Source organism: Protomyctophum parallelum (assembly GCF_964188405.1).
Source record: "Protomyctophum parallelum genome assembly, chromosome: 8".
NCBI lineage: Eukaryota > Metazoa > Chordata > Actinopteri > Myctophiformes > Myctophidae > Protomyctophum > Protomyctophum parallelum.
This window is the reverse complement of record NC_139703.1, coordinates 43,360,308-43,382,055: the sequence shown is the minus strand read 5'-3', so window position 1 is coordinate 43,382,055 and position 21,748 is coordinate 43,360,308. Positions and strand designations below refer to the sequence as shown.

Below are 21,748 nucleotides of genomic sequence, written 5' to 3'. Positions count from 1 at the left end.
CATTCACACACTGATGCCAGCGGAAATGCCATGCAAGGCACCAACCTGCACATCGGGAGCAATTAGGGGTTCACACTCTTGCGTGCGTGCGTGCGTGCGTGCACACTCTTCTCCTACATGTGCCTACCATGTGTGTGTTTTGTATTGTAAGCCAAGGTATGTGTGCGCAGTCCTGAGGGAACGCTAGTGACTTCATTGTGTTCAGTGAACTGAGGCTGATTGACATTTATTTTCTTTGAGAGTTTGATGCAGCTGCTCACGGACTGAAATAGACACAAAACCACCAGGAGAATCCAGGCTGATACAAAGTCTGCTGTTACAAGGAGCTAATCTCACCTGAGGATCACACAGCGATACCCCTGTCTGTCTCACTCATTTCCTCGCCTTGTTAATGAGCTGCAGAAATGTACCGCCGCTGCTCTGAACCAGTAATAGGAGTGTACTGAGAAATAAAGTGTGTGACTACACATAGTTAGAGATGACATATCTTGACATCAGGCTTAATTATGTAAGTACATGAAGACAACGAGGCTATTCAAATTACACAGTGTGATTTGGACTAAACTTTCTTCATTGCCACTTGGTTGTCATTTTGTGCTGGTGGAGTAATCCCTCAAGCATTGCAATATAATTGGATGCCACTGCCAGTGCCAGGCTGCATTGCTAAAGCTGGGTCCCTGGTTGAAGGCCAGTGGACAGTAATTGCGACCGCACGTCGCAATTACTATTAAAACGTCAATTTCCTGTCAGTCAGTCACTTATTATCCCCATAGATAGGTCTCGTGACATCACGTGACATCATCAGGGATAGAGATCCCTGATGTCATAGTAAATGTGACGTGCTGTCGCAAATAAGACCTCATCAAACACTGAACACTAAAGACATTCTTCTTATATGGCCAGTACAGAATTAATTTCATGTTGATCTGACCACCCATGCCAAAGCGCCAGCACTCGCCCAGCAGTCTGCCGTCAATGAGGTGGATGCGTGCTCAGACACAACTCTTAGTGCATTTGAACGTTTGACAAACCCCGCCCATTGTCATCTGGTGATTTTAGAGCAAGGGGCGACCAAGCTGAGTCAGGGACTGGTTCTTACCTTGAGTATGTCAAATGTTAAACTGGTGTATCTGCTCAGGCTGAGTCAGGGACTGGTTCTTACCTTGAGTATGTCGGATGTTAAAGTGGTTTATCTGACCAGGCTGAGTCAGGGACTGGTTCTTACCTTGAGTATGTCAGATGTTAAAGTGGTTTATCTGACAAGGCTGAGTCAGGGACTGGTTCTTACCTTGAGTATGTCGGATGTTAAGCTGGTTTATCTGCTCTGTGAACTCATTCTCCTCAATAGTTTCAGTACGGGGAACAGATAGAGAGAAACGCCGCTTAAAGTTCTTCATCTTGTTCATTGTGTTGAGAAGCCTGGTGTGAGGGAGGAGAGAGAGAGAGAGAGAGAGACAGAGAGAGAGATAGAGAGAAAGAGAGAGAGAGGATAACATTGTCAGAAATCAATCTACAATTTGTGTAAGGCTAGTAGTCAACGCCATGATCCGCCCACCTATAAACCCACCCGCAAGTCCTACTACAAGTCCTACTACAGTACACCACCATTCTCAAGTCCTACTACAAGTCTTACTACAGTACACCACCATTCTCAAGTCCTACTACAAGTCCTACTACAGTACACCACCATCCTCAAGTCCTACTACAAGTCCTACTACAAGTCCTACTACAGTACACCACCATCCTCAAGTTGTAATGGAAATCTGTTTGGACATAAGCTCAAAAGACAAATCACAATAATGAATAATGAGACAACACAAGAATTCGGAGTTATAGAGTATAAGGATTTACTCGAGTAAGGAGACAAGACTTACACGAACCTGTTTCATGTATTGGAAACCCCAGTCTGGCTCCCAGAATGACAAGACAGGACAGCCTTTATAGCTCTCTCCCACACAGACAACTCCCCAACATATAGCCACAAGGCATTCACCAAATGGGACAGTGACATCATAAAACAAACAGCACTGAAACAGCACCAACCTGTAACTTGGAGTATTATTAACTGTTTATCTCTAAATTTCCACGACATTACCCCACTTTTAAACATTTAAAAACTCATAAACACCATTTATCAGCACATCGCAGATGCAGGCGAAAACCTGGAACACATGTCAGACACACAGGGGAAATTCCTACATGGCCCCCATTTTTCATAGAGCGACCACTTAAAGCCTACGATACACAGTGACACAATGGTTTTATAACAATAAACAAATAAGGCAACGCCAAATTAAACATACAACAACCGTTGCAGACATCGGACCCAAGAAAACATCAATAAGGCAACGCCAAATTAAACATACAACAACCGTCATGTATCCTTACAAATACTATTCAAATTACTTGTTATTAACAAAACTATGCCTCAATATACTGTACTTATATCCTAATTAATTCTCTAACCGATACAATACAATGTAGAGTTTGACTTTTTTTACCATTCGTCAGACCTCATGTCTAACCAACTTGAGTCATTCAACCAACCAAACACTGTTCCTCCATCTCTCATATGCACACATGAAAGGCAAAACTTCACAGTTTCCCTCTTTAAATATAGGCCATCCAAAAAAAATGCCTATTGTGATCACAACCAAATTCATCACTGATACTTTAAAACCCTGAATAAAAGCAATACCTCATTTTCTGAACACCCAAACAGACCCATATACTCACTTGCGCGATGTCGGCCCAGCCGAAAGACAGAACTTTACTCACCAGGCCGAACCGCCAAGCCCATACAGCATATCTCGGTGGGAAACCTCCAAATTGTAATGGAAATCTGTTTGGACATAAGCTCAAAAGACAAATCACAATAATGAATAACACAAGAATTCGGAGTTATAGAGTATAAGGATTTACTCGAGTAAGGAGACAAGACTTACACGAACCTGTTTCATGTATTGGAAACCCCAGTCTGGCTCCCAGAAGGACAAGACAGGACAGCCTTTATAGCTCTCTCCCACACAGACAACCCCCCAACATATAGCCACAAGGCATTCACCAAATGGGACAGTGACGTCATAAAACAAACAGCACTGAAACAGCACCAACCTGTAACTTGGAGTATTATTAACTGTTTATCTCTAAATTTCCACGACAAAGTCCTACTACAGTACACTACCATCCTCAAGTCCTACTAGAAGTCATACTACAAGTCCTACTACAAGTCTTACTACAGTACACTACCATCCTCAAGTCCTACTACAGTACACCACCATCCTCAAGTCCTACTACAAGTCCTACTACAGTACACTACCATCCTCAAGTCCTACTACAAGTCCTACTACAGTACACCACCATCCTCAAGTCCTACTACAAGTCCTACTACAGTACACTACCATCCTCAAGTCCTACTACAAGTCCTACTACAAGTCCTACTACAGTACACTACCATCCTCAAGTCCTACTACAAGTCCTACTACAGTACACTACCATCCTCAAGTCCTACTACAAGTCCTACTACAAGTCTTACTACAAGTCTTACTACAGTACACTACCATCCTCAAGTCCTACTACAAGTCCTACTACAGTACACTACCATCCTCAAGTCCTACTACAAGTCCTACTACAGTACACTACCATCCTCAAGTCCTACTACAAGTCTTACTACAGTACACCACCATCCTCAAGTCCTACTACAAGTCCTACTACAAGTCCTACTACAGTACACCACCATCCTCAAGTCCTACTACAAGTCTTACTACAGTACACTACCATCCTCAAGTCCTACTACAAGTCCTACTACAAGTCCTACTACAGTACACTACCATCCTCAAGTCCTACTACAAGTCCTACTACAAGTCTTACTACAGTACACTACCATCCTCAAGTCCTACTACAAGTCCTACTACAAGTCCTACTACAGTACACTACCATCCTCAAGTCCTACTACAAGTCCTACTACAGTACACCACCATTCTCAGGCAATTAACTTTTACTGTAGAACATGATAAAAAAGAGGCATTTAATAAGGAGTCATAAGGCTGAGCATGCTACATCCCCAGGGACACAGCAGCAGCCTCATCACGTAGCCGAGCGCATGCCTTCAGTGGAACAACAAACAGCGTGCATGGTGGGTGTGCTGGTGCTGCTCTGCTCTGCATGGCCATCCCTGCCATCTGATAATGAGGCAGAGAACAGCGGGGCATCACCTGATGAAAGAGTTCAACTGCATGCTCAAATACATGACATAAACATCACTGATACTGCTGTTTATTACTTCTATCACTCTCCTGCACTGTCTGTGCCAATTGCTATTGGTGTGTGTATGCGTGGGTCTGTGCGTGGGTGCATGTGTGCGCGTGTGTGGGGTACCTCTCTCTCTCTCTCTCTCTCTCTCTCTCTCTCCTCAATGCCGTTACTGCTATTACGGAAGCAAACAGTGGCTTTCTTAATCGCAAATGAAACCTTAATCTCCATTTAATTTCAAACCTCCTAAACTTGCTGCATCTGTTTCTAAGTTCTTGATCTCTCTCTTAGAACAGACAGCTGAATAATAAACAGTTTGTCTTCAAGGAAGAACACGCTGTTCTGTGCCTGTTCTTTAATGTCACCGAAACTCGTTCTGTGCTGTCAGAAAATATTTTCTCTTTTCAGCCCACATCCTCCTACTGCATATAATACTTGTGAAATGCTGTGGATAAGTGCTTCAATCCTAAAATGTAAACGAAAGATGATGATGATGATGATGCTCGTCTACTAAACCCTATATACAGAATCCTATTGAAATGTACTTATTTTCAGGCAATCCTGAAATCAGGTTTTTTTTTGTATGCTTCTCTGTACACCGTAAAGTACAGCGGTGGTTCAACATAAAACAGACATAATTGAGAGTTGAACGTGTTCATCACATGCACCGGTCGATTTCCATTGGTAGTTAGCAATCATTTTGCACTCACCACTCCATCTCCCCTCCAACCCTCCTGTCCTTCGCTCTAGAGTCTAGGACATTGTTGGGCATTCAATTGAACAATCCTCCGTTTACTGTAAATAGGACAGGGACTAATGAGATAGCTCCACCTGGCCTTTGATTGGACCCTCTCGCTATTCACCCTGGCCCCTCAGCTGCCCTCTATTACGACTTAATTGCACGTGTCGCCAGGGAGATCTAGTCCCTGCCTGGGACTGCATGTGTGCCCTTGTGTGTTGTGTGTCGTGTTTGTGTGTGTGTGTGTGTGTGTGTGTGTGTGTGTGTGTGTGTGTGTGTGTGTGTGTGTGTGTGTGTGTGTGTGTGTGTGTGTGTGTGTGTAACGGCGGGCACCTCATTCATCTTGTGTACAGAAAACAGACTTCTCTCTGTGGATTAGGCTGCCGTCCTGCTGCCTTGATGCTCCCAGACAATTAGAAGCCCTTGGTTGGCCTCAAAGTGTGAGACTATTGACTGGCACACACACACACACACCCACCCACACACACACACACACACACACACACACACACACACACATACACACACACACACACACACACACACACACACACACACACACACACAATGCCTTTGCTCTGGATGTTTCAGTGGATCTCGAAGGGTCTGTCACTTATCTCTTTACACAAATATACTTTGTCGCTGTAGTGTTCATGTTCTCTTTTCTCTCTCCCTTTCTTCACTGCACTCCTCTCACCCATTCACCTCTAGCAGGGAGGGATGGTACAGTAACAGTTAGCATTCCTCTATCTATCCCGCCATCAACTTTTGCATGTGTAATTACATAAGCCCTATTGTACTGTATACTTTGGCTATTTCTTTAGCCAGTCTACAAGCATGTGAGCTCAGTGTTATTATTTTTTTAAGATATTTTTTTGCGGCTTACGCCTTTTATTGGTTTTTGAAGGGACAGGAAACGGGAGAGAGATGGGGGGATGACATGCAGTAAAGGCTGTGTCTCGGGAGTCGAACACGCGGCACACTGCGACTGGATTACCAGTCGGGTGCCCAGACGGTTACGCCACCGCCTGGGCAGCTCAGTGTTATATTAACATAATATTTGATTTGATTTGAAGTCCATCATAATGACAAAAATAGCCACTATACGATCTTGTATATTATAAACTTGTGAGCCCATGGATGAAGGTTACATGCAGTTGTGGGAGAGTATGCTGTGTTGTTTTGACTGACCAAATTAATCAAGTGGAAAACTGTATTTTTATTATGGCCAGTCATCCAGAGATTACATGAATAAGCCAGTGCGTACTCATTCAGAATGGGGCCAGCTGATGGGAAAAGATGCAACGCCTTTTTAAATGGGTTTCATGGCTTTTTACAGGTCAGTGGGCGATGGCATCACAAATATGACATGCATATTCAACCACACTTCCTATGGCTAAGGATCTACAGATGACAATTAATTAGCCTATGGCTAACTCGGCATCTTTAATATTAAAGTGCGTGCGTGCGTGCAACACACACTGGATACAGATCACAGGGGAACATATTTTGTCTCCCCCTTTCTTTCTCTCCTTTCATACTGCATTGTCCATTGAAATTAAACGTATGAATGCCACTGAGAGGACATCAAGTGCCTTTAGGGAAGGGCAACAACACACAGTAAAATCATCGGTGTTCATTTAAACCCTTTGAGCAAGGGTGGGCAACTGGTGGCCCGGGGGTCAAATGCGGCCCCCACCTTCACTTAACAGTTTCCGTGCTTTGAATGGATTACTCCAGGTTAATGTCGCTGCCATATCGGACATACGCGAGTTTTGTTTTATGTGTTTAATCCGCCGTAATGTAAACAAAAAAAAGAAAATTCTTCTTCGCCGCGGAGAAAGAGAGTAGGTGCATCTGTTGTGAATCGGAAACCGGAAATCGTCACATGCTGTGGGCTGCTAGGGCTTCTGGGAAATTGAGGCCAATGTAAACGAATGGGGTGCAACGCCTCATTGAGACCAGTCTTGTGTGCGTCTTCCGGGTGCACCAAGATGGTGGATGCTACACTCGGATCATAACAAACCAGGGGAGCTTTTTTTGCTGGATTTTCGCGGATTAAAAGCCCAAATAATTCAGCGTATGCTCTAAAGGTAATACAACAATCTCGGCAGTGAAGGGGGGTTGATTAAAAGTCCGGTAAATCGTTTTCCGCAGTCAAACTGTTAATGAGGCCAGCATGTTAATAATAATCAGAATACTGATATAGTATTGATTTCAGCTGTTGCAATTCCAAACCCGCTTTAATTACTTCATGACTAGTATTAAATGACTAGTACTTAATGACTAGTATTAAAATGTTATTGTCGTTTTGTGTCCAATGTAGTTATGTTAACAGTTCATAAAGTTAACATAACTATAACAAAATGCATTTGAAAATTTCAGATTTCCAATTAAAAAATAGCAAAAAATGATTCAGGTTTTCAATTAAAAAAAAGCAAAAATCCAAGATCTACAATCTCAAAACGTGTCGCATTGAGATGCGTTTTGAGCTTGTAGACCGGCTATTTTTGCTACGACAGTAATATGCGCTGTGGACCTCTGGAGTTAGCCTGGCTAATAATCCACACTCAAATCACACACTGTCGCGCCGGCAGGCAATTTCTTTGCCAACGGCTGATTCGGTCTGGCTTATTAGCCAGGCTACTCTGGAGTGAGTGTGGAAATATATTGGCCCTCGCCATCGTCAAAGTTGCTTGATGGGGAATTGAGTGACGTCTTTGAGTGACGTGACATCCCCGTCTGTGACTGAGAGACAGACCAGGCTACATGCTGTGATCTCCAGCAAGGTCACCAACACATTATCTGTTGCACAGCACTTTATATGCTCTGCTGCACCCGTCTGATGATCAGTGATCAGAGTACTGGGATTCAGTTTGATGGGACAATAAAAATGGCAGGGCATAGTAGTGCCATGTATGGTGTGCGAACCCATTCTGACCTGAGATCAGATTCTAAAAATGTCTTCTATACATCCTGACAGTGTTCAGAAAAAGCTATGTTTCTATGTCAATGGTTCTTCAATTTTTCAAAAATAGCAGACCTACAAGCTCGTAGCGCGCCACTCGGTGGCGCGCTATGAGCTTGTAGATCAGTTGCTTCTGATATACTACGCACTCGAAACATCACGTGTCTCAGCGCTTGAGTCCAAACAAGCCCTAAATGTACATAATATAGGCAACACATGAACTTATTCACAGCCAACATTGGTCACTTCAGTCTGTCATATTACCAACACCAAAAGTAAATCATGGGTACAAAAAGCACCTTCTCCTCCAAATAGACCGACTGCCTATAATGGAGGAGATTGAACAGTATGTTGCAAGCTGCTTTGCCTTACACTTGGACAACCCTATAATCCTCAAGCCTCTGACCACTAGCCTGTGGACATGGCAGAGGCTGCCAAATATAAAAACAATGAGCTGACACGTATAGCCCAGTTGTATAATGGTCTGTACTAATGGTTGATTGACACACACACACACACACACACACACACACACACACACACACACACACACACACACGCACGCACGCACGCACAGTGATAGGATGAAAAACGGATGTGTTTGCCAATAGGCCGTTAATCCTGATGTAGTAGTTGCCAAGATTGAAATTGTCGAACAGAGGTTGTAGTCTCTTAATTAATCGTGGTTTAAGAACCAGATTAAGATTAGGAGCCATCCGGAGTTTGGTTATTCCAACCAATCCGTCCTTGGTGGTAAAGCTCATTGAGAGCTTGTAGATCCTCCTTGGTAGGGAGAGAGTCAAATCAGCAACAAGTAGAAAAAGTGCTCCTCAGAGCAGGAAACCACAACCACAACCACCATCCGCTCCAGACCGGTTCACACAGCGATTTTGGAACACAGACCAGGCTTTCCTCCTACTGTAGGTGGAAAGCCTGGTGACGCGAGGTTACTGTGCACACAGTTTCGCTGCAATCTAGCCAATGGTGCTGCCGATTAGCTGATCACAGACTCAAAAACAGTCTCTCCCCATGGCTTTGGCGTTCTGCCTGGTGAAGACAATAATTCCAGCTCCAAAAAAGCAAGTTAAATGGTCTAAACTACTGGTGTGGTGAGTCTCCCCCATATGAACATAATGATTCAAGACAAAGATCTGATGAATAGCAGGTTGCCCACCAATTCACCTGTCAGTAAAACAGATCCACAGACGAAACCATAACACATAACACATAACCACAACACGACTACACACTGCCCTCTTCCACCTAGGGACGAGGAACTCCAATGGAAGAATTTAGAAATTACAGCTCATACATTTACACCATAGTCCAGTCCAGACTGGACACACAGGACTCAACCCCAGCCTGTGCAGATGTATCCAGTATTATCTCCTCCTCTACTCCATGTACCAAAACTACAAATACTGCAATTTGCCATGCACAGGTCAAGTCCGCTGATGACGACCTCATCAATGATAACGATAGGACAGCCACAACAATTCAAATAAGGGACACATTATGGAACCAAATGGACACTTACGGGTCCATTTCGTTCCATTTCTATACTCCCAGAGTTAAGGGGGCTATAGCGCCCCTCAAATTCAAACATGAAAGTCTATACAAACGAGCTGGCGAGATTTTCATGCTCTAAAAAAACATAAACATATCTCATAGACATGAGCATCGCGCCTGTCACAGACATGCCCTGAGCAAGTTCAGCCAGGAAACCTCAGTGCAGTCGTGCCGGCCGTTAATTGGGCCGCCTCAGCAACAGCTCTCATTCACATGATTCACTCAGCCAATCACACACTCACTCCATCTTCATACCGGCTAGTTAATCTGGAAGGGTTTGCACTCCTCCTCCCGCTTGCTTGCTGCTGCTGATTCTGCTGCGCTGCTGTATGCTGCTCATCCTCCTCCACCCCAGCTACCACGTGTCGTTTTGGATCTACTGTTTAGGTACGGGGGATTCGGAGTCCCTATGGTCGGGACTGATGCGCTTGATCTGAGTACCTAAAAAGCAGATTGAATACATCGCCAAACCATAATACATATATTGCTAATTTTATATTCAATAAATAACTGGGAACTGGGATGCATACGGGCTGGCTCAGAGTTACCCAAATCCCTAGCCTCAGAATACCATCTGGAGCTCCTACGAGTAGGAGGCAGGCTCCGCAGATGCCGTGATTTGGACTATCAGGTGATCCACCCAATCTTGTTACCACCGTCCCATCCCTATACGAAACTGCTCATTCAACAGTATGACGAAGATCTAGGACACCAGGGAACAGAACGAGTGTAACTCACTGAAATACAAAGGAAGTATTGGATACCGAGAGGCAGAGAGGCAGAGAAAAGGCACCAAGTCAACTGCTTCCGGTGCCAAATGTGGAGGGGCAAGACCTCCCTGAATCCAACCTAAGATTGGTGGACCCGCCCTTCTACTCGGCTGGCATGGATTGCTTCGGACCGCTTACCGTGAAGAGTGGCAGGAGGATTGAAAAGCGGTGGGGCATCATATTCAAGTGCCTCACGACTCGAGCTATCCACATAGAGCTCCTGACCAATATGCGGACTCATTCCTGATGTCACTCCGTCGTTTCATGGCACGCAGAGGCAAGCCTTTCGAATCCGGTGTGAACGAGGCACGAACTTCGTCGGAGGAAGTAGAGAGCTGAAATAAGCCTTTGAACATCTGAGGCCTGAACTCAGGACAAAGATGCCCCCCCCTGCAAATCGATTTCGATTTAACCCGCCAGTCTCTCCACATTTCGGTGGGGCCTGGGAAAGAAAGATGAGAACTGTTAAAACGATTCTTCGGGTGATAGGGACACAAACCGTCCCTGAAGAAATACTAGTGACAATGCTGATCGAGATGGAAGCTATCTTGAATTCCAGGCCTCTGGGCTACGTCTCTTCAGACGCGGCAGACCCGACCCAGTGACGCCAAATCACCTTCTCATGGGCCGGCCCGATGCCTCGATGCCACAAGTCATCTACCCTGAAGTCGAACTGCTCAGCCACAGAAGATGGCGACATTCTCAGGTCCTAGCCGACCAATTCTGGAAACACTACGTGCGTTACTTCCTGTCGTCCCTACAAACACGCAGGTGGATCGCAGAACGAGAGAATATCGCCATCGGAACCTATGTCCTGGTCATGGATCCCCAGCTCCCCAGAGAATTCTGGCAAATAGGCAAAAGGAGGTTCTGTCAGCCCAGGGAAAGACAGCCGCGTGAGAACAGACATGGTGCAAATAGACAATCGCACCTACACACGATCCGTAGCGTTGCCTGCCGAAGCCACCGTCATGAGAGAGGAAACCAAGAAGCCCGTAGAGGACACACCGCATAACTCGTTGCCGTGAGTAGCATAGTTGGGGAACCCACTGCGTTCACTGGGGGGAATACGTTCACACGACAACGGGTAACAACATGATGTCATGGCAGTGACATTGTTTGTTTATGACTATAAATATGTGGTGAGAGGCACATGATTCACCCTGTTCACCTCCTCTGTTCACTGAGGTCTTAATAGAAATGACCTTTTGTTCCTCTCTGACTCCCTCTCTTCTCACCAGCGGTGGAGATGCATCGCGACTCTTCGCGAGACAACAGACACTGCTTTCTCTGCACTGACCTATAACTTATACATTAACTTCCCTCTCTCTCTCTCTCTTTTTACACCTCCAATGGTGATAGCCATGGTGTTGTTTTATGTCCATCCATCCGTTTAGCTGTTATTTTCATATTTCCAGACTGAAATTGCAAAAGAAAAATAATGTATCAAAAACTTCCTTTCCCTCCATCTCTTTATCTCTCATTCTACCCCTATGCGTGTGAACAGTAGGGCTACTGTACAGCATGGGCCACCCCGCACAGTGGGGTCAACAGTAGACTGGCCAATTGTATCCCAGGCCATGCTGGATTATGTAATGGGGAAGGGAATGTCATGGTTGTTTTGTTAGGAGATGATTTTTTTTCGAAAGTATTTCTTTCATCAGATGCATTTGTGTGACCTTTGATTTCATGTTCATGCAACCCAAATCCAAGCGTATTAAGGTGTTTGCACACCGGTGCGTTTTTTCCCTGCTCTTTGCGGATTCGAAGGTAGTAGGCTATCAGTAGCTGACAGCCTGTCACAACACCCCACTAGACCCCACTATAGACAGCTGCGGTAAACGCATAAAATCGACCACGGTCTGAAAGATCTTTACAGGCGAAGCATTCTGTGGCACTGTGCAAGCGTGATTGACATAAAGTGGGGCTGATAAAATTGTTGTTCCACGTTAAATAAACATATGTAAGTCTGACTTACAGTGTGTGTGTGTGTGTGTGTGTGTGTGTGTGTGTGTGTGTGTGTGTGTGCACGCGTGCGTGCGTGCGTGTGCGTGCATGCGTGCGTGTGTGTGTCTTTCTCTTTCCTAGTTTCCAAGTGTATTTGATACAGTAAATGTCTATCATTATTTACAGTCCAGAGCAGCAGACTGGAAGCCTAGCAATGTTTGTATTTTCAACCTGCCCACAGCAATATGAGGCAAAGTGCTGCAATCACTCACTGTCTGTGTATTGAGGAACAAAATAACTCCACAAATTACATCTCATGAAGCCTATTAGGAAGGATCAAGCTGTCCTGAAGAGAGTATTAGTTTTTGGGCCGACGCGGTCAAACGTCAAAGACACCAACACAACCACGGTCAAGGTCAGAACAAGATCCTTTCCATGTGACCCGTTACATCAGAAATGTACCGTCGGTATGCTTCCATTATCCGTTCCACTGAAAGGCAACAGTGTGACGTCTGTGGTCAGTCCACAAGACTCATCCATCCAGGCACATAAGAAAGGTTTGGTTGATGTCCGGCGATGAGCCAAATATAACCTGGCAGTATATATGTAATTATAGTTGTCCAAATAGTAATCCTTATATTGTAATTATTATTAGTATTCTCCATTCTTTGGAATTTCTGTCCAGCTTGACAGATTCATACCAAAGTTTTTGTGATTTTTGAAACATGTACTGTATATATCTTGGTCCACCTCTTGCGAATTAAATGGACTAAAATGGCAATGGATGAGGGTGCCTTGCTATAAGCCTGTTGTTGATCTGGTCGAAGCAGGTGGGTGGTGGGTGGCACGAATCGTGGTTCTTGTAGACACCCAAATTGCAGTGCACTGCCGATTTGAAATGAACCTCTACCTTCTGCTTGTAGGTTTCTGTCCTAGCAATGTGCACAGCCCAATTCCTTGAGCTGATGCCTAGACATGCATTTTATAATTGTATTTGCACACACTTTGACTTAATCACCCAGCCCAGCAACAGTGTTAGACTAGGGTCTTGGGAGAATCAGTCTGTAACCATTTTTGTATAATCTTGTTTTTCCACCCTTTTCTTAACGTTTTTTTGGGGGGGCTTTTCTGCCTTTTATTGATAGGACATAGTGGAGAATGAGATAAACAGAAAACAAGGAGAGAGAGACTGGGAGAGACACGCAGCAAAGGTTGAGGGGGGGTCGTATGAGAAATACAGAAAAATGTGTGTGTGTGTGTGTGTGTGTGTGTGTGTGTGTGTGTGTGTGCGTGCGTGTGTGTGTACGTGTGTGTGTGTGTGTGTGTGTGTGTGTGTGTGTGTGTGTGTGTGTTGCTGCCAAAGTCAACACTTCATCTGTGAAGTTGTATGCCAGCTTGGCCAATGACCGTCGGTCCACCTGTTGGTCATCAGAAGAAGAAGTATAGTCGGGAGTGGCTTATTGTCTGCATCAGCTTGTAACATGCGGGAGTCTGTCCCCGTTACAATGCGCTAGACCCCTGGGAGATGGATTGCTGAGGTGGAGCGCCACACCTACCATCAGCTCCCAGTACTTCCCGCACGACTTGCCACACCCAAGCCGTGCTACTCATACGCTGAGGATCGAACCCATGAAGTTGTGGTCTTCTAAAGGCGAGAGCTCTACCGATTGAGCTACAGGGACACAATTCACCCTTTGTCAAGTGGTTCTGCCCCTCTTCGCACCCTTTGGTTGCTGTTTCGTGGTTGGACAAAAATCCTCTCTCTCCAGTCTCCATCCACTACCATTGAAATAACAGGTTTTTCAGTTACTTCGTATTGATATTCTGTGCATTCAATTCTTATTTTAAACTTGGTGTTAGTAAAAAGGAACAACACAGGTGCAGCATGGTGACTGGGCGTTTGTTTTTAGTTTTTTCCAAAAATGATGTTTTAGCAAATTCAACATAAACTAGGCGGAACCAGGGTGGAACAAGGCAGAAGAGCCTGCTGGTTAGTCAGTCAGGGACCAATCAGAAGGCTGACAAAGGGTGAATTGCATAGTCGCAGTGCGTTCTCAGCTGGCTGTCCAGACACAGCGGGCACGTTTGATGGGAAAAACTCTGCAGACGCCATTATTGCTCCAAAGCAATAGGTCAAGCGAATTGAAAAGATTTGTTTACAAAGAAGAACCAGCATGTGTTTGTCTTGTGCATGTAAGAAGGGGGGGCTCAGAGGACAAAAGGTTGTGAACCACTGCTCCTATAACAACCTAAAAAATATCACACCCGTGTGAACTGAGCGGTGCAACTACTGTATACGTACTGTACTGTATTACCCGTACTACTTGTACTGTACTAGTCATACTGTACTGTACTGCTCATACTGTACTACTGCTGCTGCACACCTCATGCCAATGCACCTACTGTACCCCAAATTATGTTAGATTAGTTCACTGAGCTAATCCTGCTTTGGTTTCAGAGGAATCGACAGTGCAGGAGTGCTGTGTGTTTTCTCTGTGGACAGAGAGGAGACCTGAGTTCCTCCTGCTGCTGGGCTGATGGCTGCACAACATACTAACACATTAACATACTAACACATTAACAGGACAATCATGTGTCTACTGTCTAATCCACTTACTGAGACCGTTCACCTCATCTGTTTGTCTATCCATACTTAACACTGTATCTCTTCGCGCGCACATGCACTCACACACACAGGTCACACACACACACACACACACACACACACACACACACACACACACACACACACACACACACACACACACACACACACACACACACACACACACACACACACACACACACACTCTCTCTCTCTCTCTCTCTCTCTGTACCCGGCTAGTTTTGTGAGTTGAGCTTGCCAAACCTTAGACTACTTTCTGTGAGCAACTGAATCTGTGATTCAGATTCAGTCTGTATGTTCTGGAAGAAGCCGCTTGAACACAAAGTGGTAGATGTCTTGCCGGATGGAACTCAATTAATTTCAAACATGTTATTGACTTAATTGTAATGGTTGGTCCGATGCCCTTCAATCACTGACTATTGGTTGTAGTTAAGTCTGATGTGACGATGTGATGCTGGGAATAGATTGCCAACATTCAAATCTTGTGTGTGTGTGTGTGTGTGTGTGTGTGTGTGTGTGACTGTGTGTGTGTGTGTGTGTGTGTGTGTGTGTACTCATACACAAACGACATAGACAAATACCTGCATGCAAAGACACACAAACCCACATGCATAAACCTACAGCACGCAGTCGCGTGCACACACATGAACACACTCTAATAACCCAGCCCAGCAACAGTGTTAGACTAACTAGGGTCTTGGGAGAATCAGCCTGCAATATCACAGCGGCCTCTACGAACGAACCACAAATACACCAATATACTCTTCCTCTTCAACCCAAAGCAGCTGACCCCAGCAGACCTGCCAGAGTGTTGACGCAGACTCCGAGCTCTGTGAAATAAATACACACTCTTATAACAGAAAAGCAATTAGCTGCGTTTGACACGCCGCTTTGTTCAGATTAGCTGGAAAGATTAGCCCTGATTGCCCAGTTGAGGGGGTTAAAAGGACACAGGTGGTGGAAATCCTTCCATAATAAATAATGCACTTAAAAGTAATACCTGACATAACACAGTATGTCAAGTAGTAAAAAATGATAAAGAACTATCATATAATGCATACAATCTAATGCCAGAATATGATAAGACCCACTTTAGTGCTCAACGATACATAACTTGAAGTCTCACAAATCAAGATGCATAAGAGTGTTGCCAAATCAACCCAGGTTGCTAGGAATTATAGCCTCAGTGTGCTCAGGAACAAACAAAGGACAGAACATTGGGTACACACACTAGCTACTGTAAGCCTTGCACAAAACTCATTATTATGTTGGCTAAAATAAACAAATCAGTCAGACAAAGGCTTCCCTCTCTGTGCTGAGCATTACAGAAGGGCATAAAAGTGACAAGTGCCCAGAATTATATGGGCCCACAGTAGCTAAACACATAGTGAATAGAGTAATGGCTGGAGCATATAAGCAACACCGTATGCTGGTACATACTGTAACATTTACCATTACTTAACATGCTGTTACAGTACGTCATTGTTGTAAACACATTCTAATCTTTGTGTACTTCTTCTCATTGATTGGAACACATGTAGGTAAATGCACAGGATCAGCCATTGTGAAGAAAAGTGGCACCATAGGGTAGATGCCCTTTATTAGACAAACGAAGAAAGGAATTATTGAGAGGTAGGGGAGGTGGCATACCACATACAGGAAATTGTAATGTCACTGGTTCGATACAGGATGGAAACCTGTGGTGTATGTCTTCGCTCAAAAAAAACATAACACACCAGTAAGTAACAGGACAGATAGAGGTCAAAGTAGATACATCTAATCCTCAACTTTTATAACTCTTGCTGATCTAGAAAAAGTAATCCACTGATTAATCTCCTCTCATACTCCATATAGAGCGCCGAAGTCCTGACGTCACTCTCTCATCCCCTCGATTCCCTTGGTTCACGGAAGTCATTTCTCTATGGAGAATAACATGGGGTCATCTTAATATCGTCTATTATAAGCATTGTGGTCCGAAAATAAACAAGCTGTCTCTGCGTTATTGTCAGGGAGGTGTCTCTGTATCGTTTATGACAGTCAGTCACTCATATATACAGTCTGTTTCTAGCGAAAATGTAACTAATTCAGTAGCAGTAACAATAGCGTTTTCTCACAGTCAGTTGATTGAAGTGACTGAGTGAAGCGGCCTGGATGATTTGTTTATTTTTCAAACACAGTTCTTATATGAGGCAATCTAAAATCCCCCTATGGGGATTACAATGCAAATAAAAAGTACATGAACCTGTGGATTTGCGCCCTCTGATATTGACGTCAGACTTCGGTGCTCTATACTCAGCCCGACCAAAAAATCAGCTAGCACAATTGCAACAATTTGAGGTTCCCTTCATTGGTTACCCGTTCAATCGTTCATTTTAGAATTTTTCAGGATTGTATTGATTACTTTTAGGGCATGCGCCGCATGACTCAGTCTAGCCTCGTCCTACATCACAGACATTTTAACCCAAATATGAGCAGGATGTGTACAGTAGCCTGAGATCCTCAGTAATAGAGCCCCTTTGTATTGTATTGTCTTTGTATTGAGTTTGTGCTTGAAATGTACTGTAATTCTGCAAACTGTTAATAAATATTTAAATCAATCAATTTGCTCATTCCATCTAAAACTCTGACTGAAGTCAAAAGGCTTGGCCCACAGGGTCCCTTTGGTAGGGTCCCTTTGGCCCACAGGGTCCCTTTGGTGTGACCAAACTGAGGAGATCAGGCTAGCAAGATCTGTGCTCTTTTAAATCACTTCTCAAAATACACTTTTAACTTTTTCTACCCGATTAGTCTGTTTTGAGTTATTTTCTTTTTATTTATTTTGGTTCACAATTTTTATGTTGTTTTAATATTGTTTAATAATGTAACTACTTTTAAAAAGTGGTATACACATAACAGCAATAACGATAGGATTAAACCAAAGTTCTTCATTATCCAAGTCCATGAAGAGGGACACCAACTATGTCACCGTGACCAACTACTGGCACGATTACTCATTTAAGTTGACGATTAAATTGTGTTTTTTGCATTGAACATTGAATGTACAATTAGAATTTCTCTATTTAAGGCTTCATAATCACAAATTGCACAGGGCAGATATGACAAATAACTTAGAAATGTAATCATTTGTAATAATGTTCCCTTTCCAAAGAATTTACAAAAAAGTGGAAATAGTTGATCTGCAAGCTTAAACACGTCACAAAGTTATATGTTAGGTTTGTAGATCTGCTATTTTTGAAAAATGTATGGACATTTTTCAACATGGAAATGATTGATGCTTATGCAAAAATAATTATCTCCAATAATTGCGACTAGGCGATGATGTAATAATCGTGACAGGGCTAACACCAACATGCCCGGTGGAGATGGCTACAAAGTCACATTTGACGTGTCGCTGTGCGGAATCTAGTATGACTGTTTCTTCAAACACTTATGTAATATGAAATCCTTATGGTGTGTGCACTGCACAGCATATTGTATGGCTTCAGGGTAGATATGTGACTTGAGTAATGTAACGGGGCAGATGCAAAGACTCACCCCGCATATTTGTCACTTTGTACTGTATCTGAAATTGAAGCCAGTTACAAACGTTGGATTTCACAGCTTCACATATTAAAGTATCTTTGACTGTATCTTTGCCTGTGTGAACGCAGCATAAATCCATTCAAATTTACATCCGCTAGATTAGTAAAGATTATATCAGTCAGGCAGGCACACACACACACACACACACACACACACACACACACACACACACACACACACACACACACACACACACACACACACACACACACACACACACACACACACACACACACACACACACACACACACACACACACACACACACACACACGGCTCAATGCAGTGTGTGAATTTGAAATAATGGTCCATTACATCCAATTCGGAGTCCGTGACCAAATATTGCTGTGCATAATTATGTGTCTGTGTGTTTGATGCTGTTGCCAAGGGTATTGTTGTTGAATATGGCAGCTATCTTCACATTGCCATGGCTGAGTGGGTGTGGGCCCCCTTTGATGAATCCAGGACCCAATAATAAAGCTGCTCATATAAACAGTGGTTTGGTGCCAGGTAGGGGGATGGTTGTGCCTGGGCTTTGCCCGGCTCCCTCTACATGTAGCCGGACCAAAGATTAAGAACCACTGCACAGTGTTAGCTTCAGTACACAATGGCTTACTGTAATTACCAGCATCAGTGCCATTCAGAAATCTCTATGGTGAGAGCTATGAACGTGCAATAATGTTCATAGCATTTCCTTTCCATGCCGTGTTGTTTTTAATCGGTGAGATTGGTCATCATCATTGAAGTGAGTGAGACTTCACCAGCCGGCTGCTGTCGAAAATACTTAATGTGTTGAAAACGTGAAATGATAAGCTGAATTCAGAATAACACACACACACACACACACACACACACACACACACACACACACACACACACACACACACACACACACACACACACACACACACACACACACACACACACACACACACACACACACACACACACTCACTATGGAGAAGTGTACTGTATGATGGTGAGTGAGTGCTATACAGAACACACAAGCATGGTCAGCAGTCAGCAGCACATACAGTACACAGACATACACTCTCACGCACGCACGCACGCACGCACTCGTGCCCGATCGACGCATGCACCGATTGCAGGTGCACGCACGCACACATACACTTCATTACACACAGTTCCACAATGTAAACAATGCTGTGGCCAGTTGAGTGGGTTGAGTGGTAGTGGACAGCCCAGTGTGTATAATATGAGAGCCCTTACTACCCTTCTGCTCTGCCAGGGTCAGCTTACACCACCTGAGCACTGATGCATTACACTGATCAGAGAGAGAGAGAGAGAGAGAGAGAGAGAGAGAGAGAGAGGAAAGCAGGGGTTCATCCATGGATGTAAAACACAACAGACACGTTGTTTTTGAATAAAACACTTGGCATGGTTCAACTTGCTCATCATCGGCCTAGGCCGGCCTAGTGGTCCGAGCACATAGGCTGCTAATCCAGCCTGACAGCATGTCGTGGTTTCGACTCCCGATCCCGACGACCTTTGCTGCGTGTCGCTCCCCATCTCTCTCCCCCCATTTCCTGTCTTGACCTGGGATCCCCCAGGGCTCTATAATAGGTTTGCTCCTTTCCTCCCCCAAACAAAGGGACGCAATGGTTCAATTTAATGAACTGCCTTTCGCTCTCCCTCCAGAGTCCATGCCATACAGTAAGACTGCGGCTATTTGTTTCAAGAAAGCTTTATATCGATGCAATGTGATCACATAGCTCTGTTTACTTAATGCTGTACCCCCTCCAACTGTATATACTTTCCCCATTCAACAGTTTTTATTGTATTTTGACACTTGCTTTGGCAATGTAAACGTATGTTTTCTCATGCCAATAAAGCTCCTTTGAATTGAATTGAAAGACACCCGAGAGGTGGAAGGAGCTCTTGCCTGTCTCTGACCCTGGTGGGCGACAGCTCTGGATCCTTTCGTGGAGAACCCGGGAGAGACCAGTGTTACTCAAAGTGGGGTCTGGGGACCCTGGACCCTTGGCCTACAGTACAAGCTCACAACAAGTCACAATGTTGCAACGCGTTGTGAGCTTGCAGATGTGCTATATTTAACAACAACAACAATCACAACATGACTCTCATATGGGGAGTCCCTGGTGGATAATCGTTTTCAGATGAGGGTCAAAATACATATCAATGCGTGGGTCCTTGACATGAAAAAAGTTTGAGAAGCACTGCGTCAGTCAAACAAGGCACAAGGACATTACTGATACTTACAGGACTGAAGAGGTCATCCACACACACACCCACTGTGGGTGTGTGTGTGCGCATGCAGGGCTCCTGGCACGGTCAGTCTCTCCCCACTCCAACCAACACTGCACTGCTCTGGTTTTCCCCTGGGCTCTCCCCAGGTGTCAGTCAAAGGGAGATGATAATCCACAGCTGTCTGCGATCCTTCTGAGAGGACGCTGGCAGGAGGACAGGCGTAGTGACCAAAGTGACAACCTTCCCACACTAGCCACCCTCTTGACAGCTCAGCCTCTCTCTGTCTTCTGTCCTGTGCAGTCGCTCTGCTGCTGCCTGGAATGAGTGAGGGGGGGAAGAGACAGAACAAATACAGGAGAGACAGAGAGACAGATTAGAGAAGGAGAGGAGAAAGTGCTGCACAGAGGGGTTTTATAATCGGCCTGCATCTCCTCCCCCTCTCTGCCTTCCCTCCCGCCCACATTGTTATGGCAACCGCCAATCGCAGCTCTGCTCCCACCTTCCTTTCCCTCTGCCTTCCTCCTCACTCAGCTGGCCTGCAGTGTTGACATTATTCTCACAAATTGGCATGAACTGTGTTCATGTGTTTGTTTGTGTCTTTTTCCCCCTGTGGATTTGAAGGTCTCCCTTATTAGTATGTCTTTATCTGCTGCATAATGTGTGTACAATGTACTACTAGAAAGACTGTCTTAGAAATTAAGCCTAAATGGAATGACTCACATGAGAGGCAAACAGTAGCCAGTAGCTGTAATGGCTAAGTTGGAGCACAATATTACCAAGTAATATTATGAGTTATATTCTGAGCACTCATCAGAATAAACTAGAAATCATAACTAGAAATGCACTCTGTCACTTAACTCTTGTCAACTTACTATAGTAACTTAACATACATAGTTACGTCATCAGCCAATCTCTGATTGGCCAAGCGACGCCACCAACATACAGAGCCAATACAATCAGTCGAGGGGCCACCGACATACGCAGCAAGCTACCAAACCAACCTCTGATTGGCCGAGCGACGCCACCAAAAATACACAATCCCTGATTGGCCAGGGATGCCATCAAAA

General features: G+C 44.5%; 1 protein-coding gene across 2 annotated transcripts in view; it reads right to left on the bottom strand.

Moving 5' to 3' along the window:
• Positions 1-21,022, bottom strand: part of cdk18 (cyclin dependent kinase 18) — a 41,918-nt gene extending 20,896 nt beyond the window's left edge. For both annotated transcript variants that reach the window (XM_083771613.1, XM_083771612.1), the window contains exons 1-2: positions 20,694-21,022; positions 1,289-1,419 (exon numbers count right to left, since the gene is read on the bottom strand). In XM_083771613.1, coding sequence (XP_083627739.1) covers positions 1,289-1,419; positions 20,694-20,710 — 148 coding nt within the window. In that variant the 5' untranslated portion in view covers positions 20,711-21,022. The remainder of the gene's footprint in view (positions 1-1,288; positions 1,420-20,693) is intronic.
• Between the last annotated feature and the right edge of the window lie 726 nt (positions 21,023-21,748).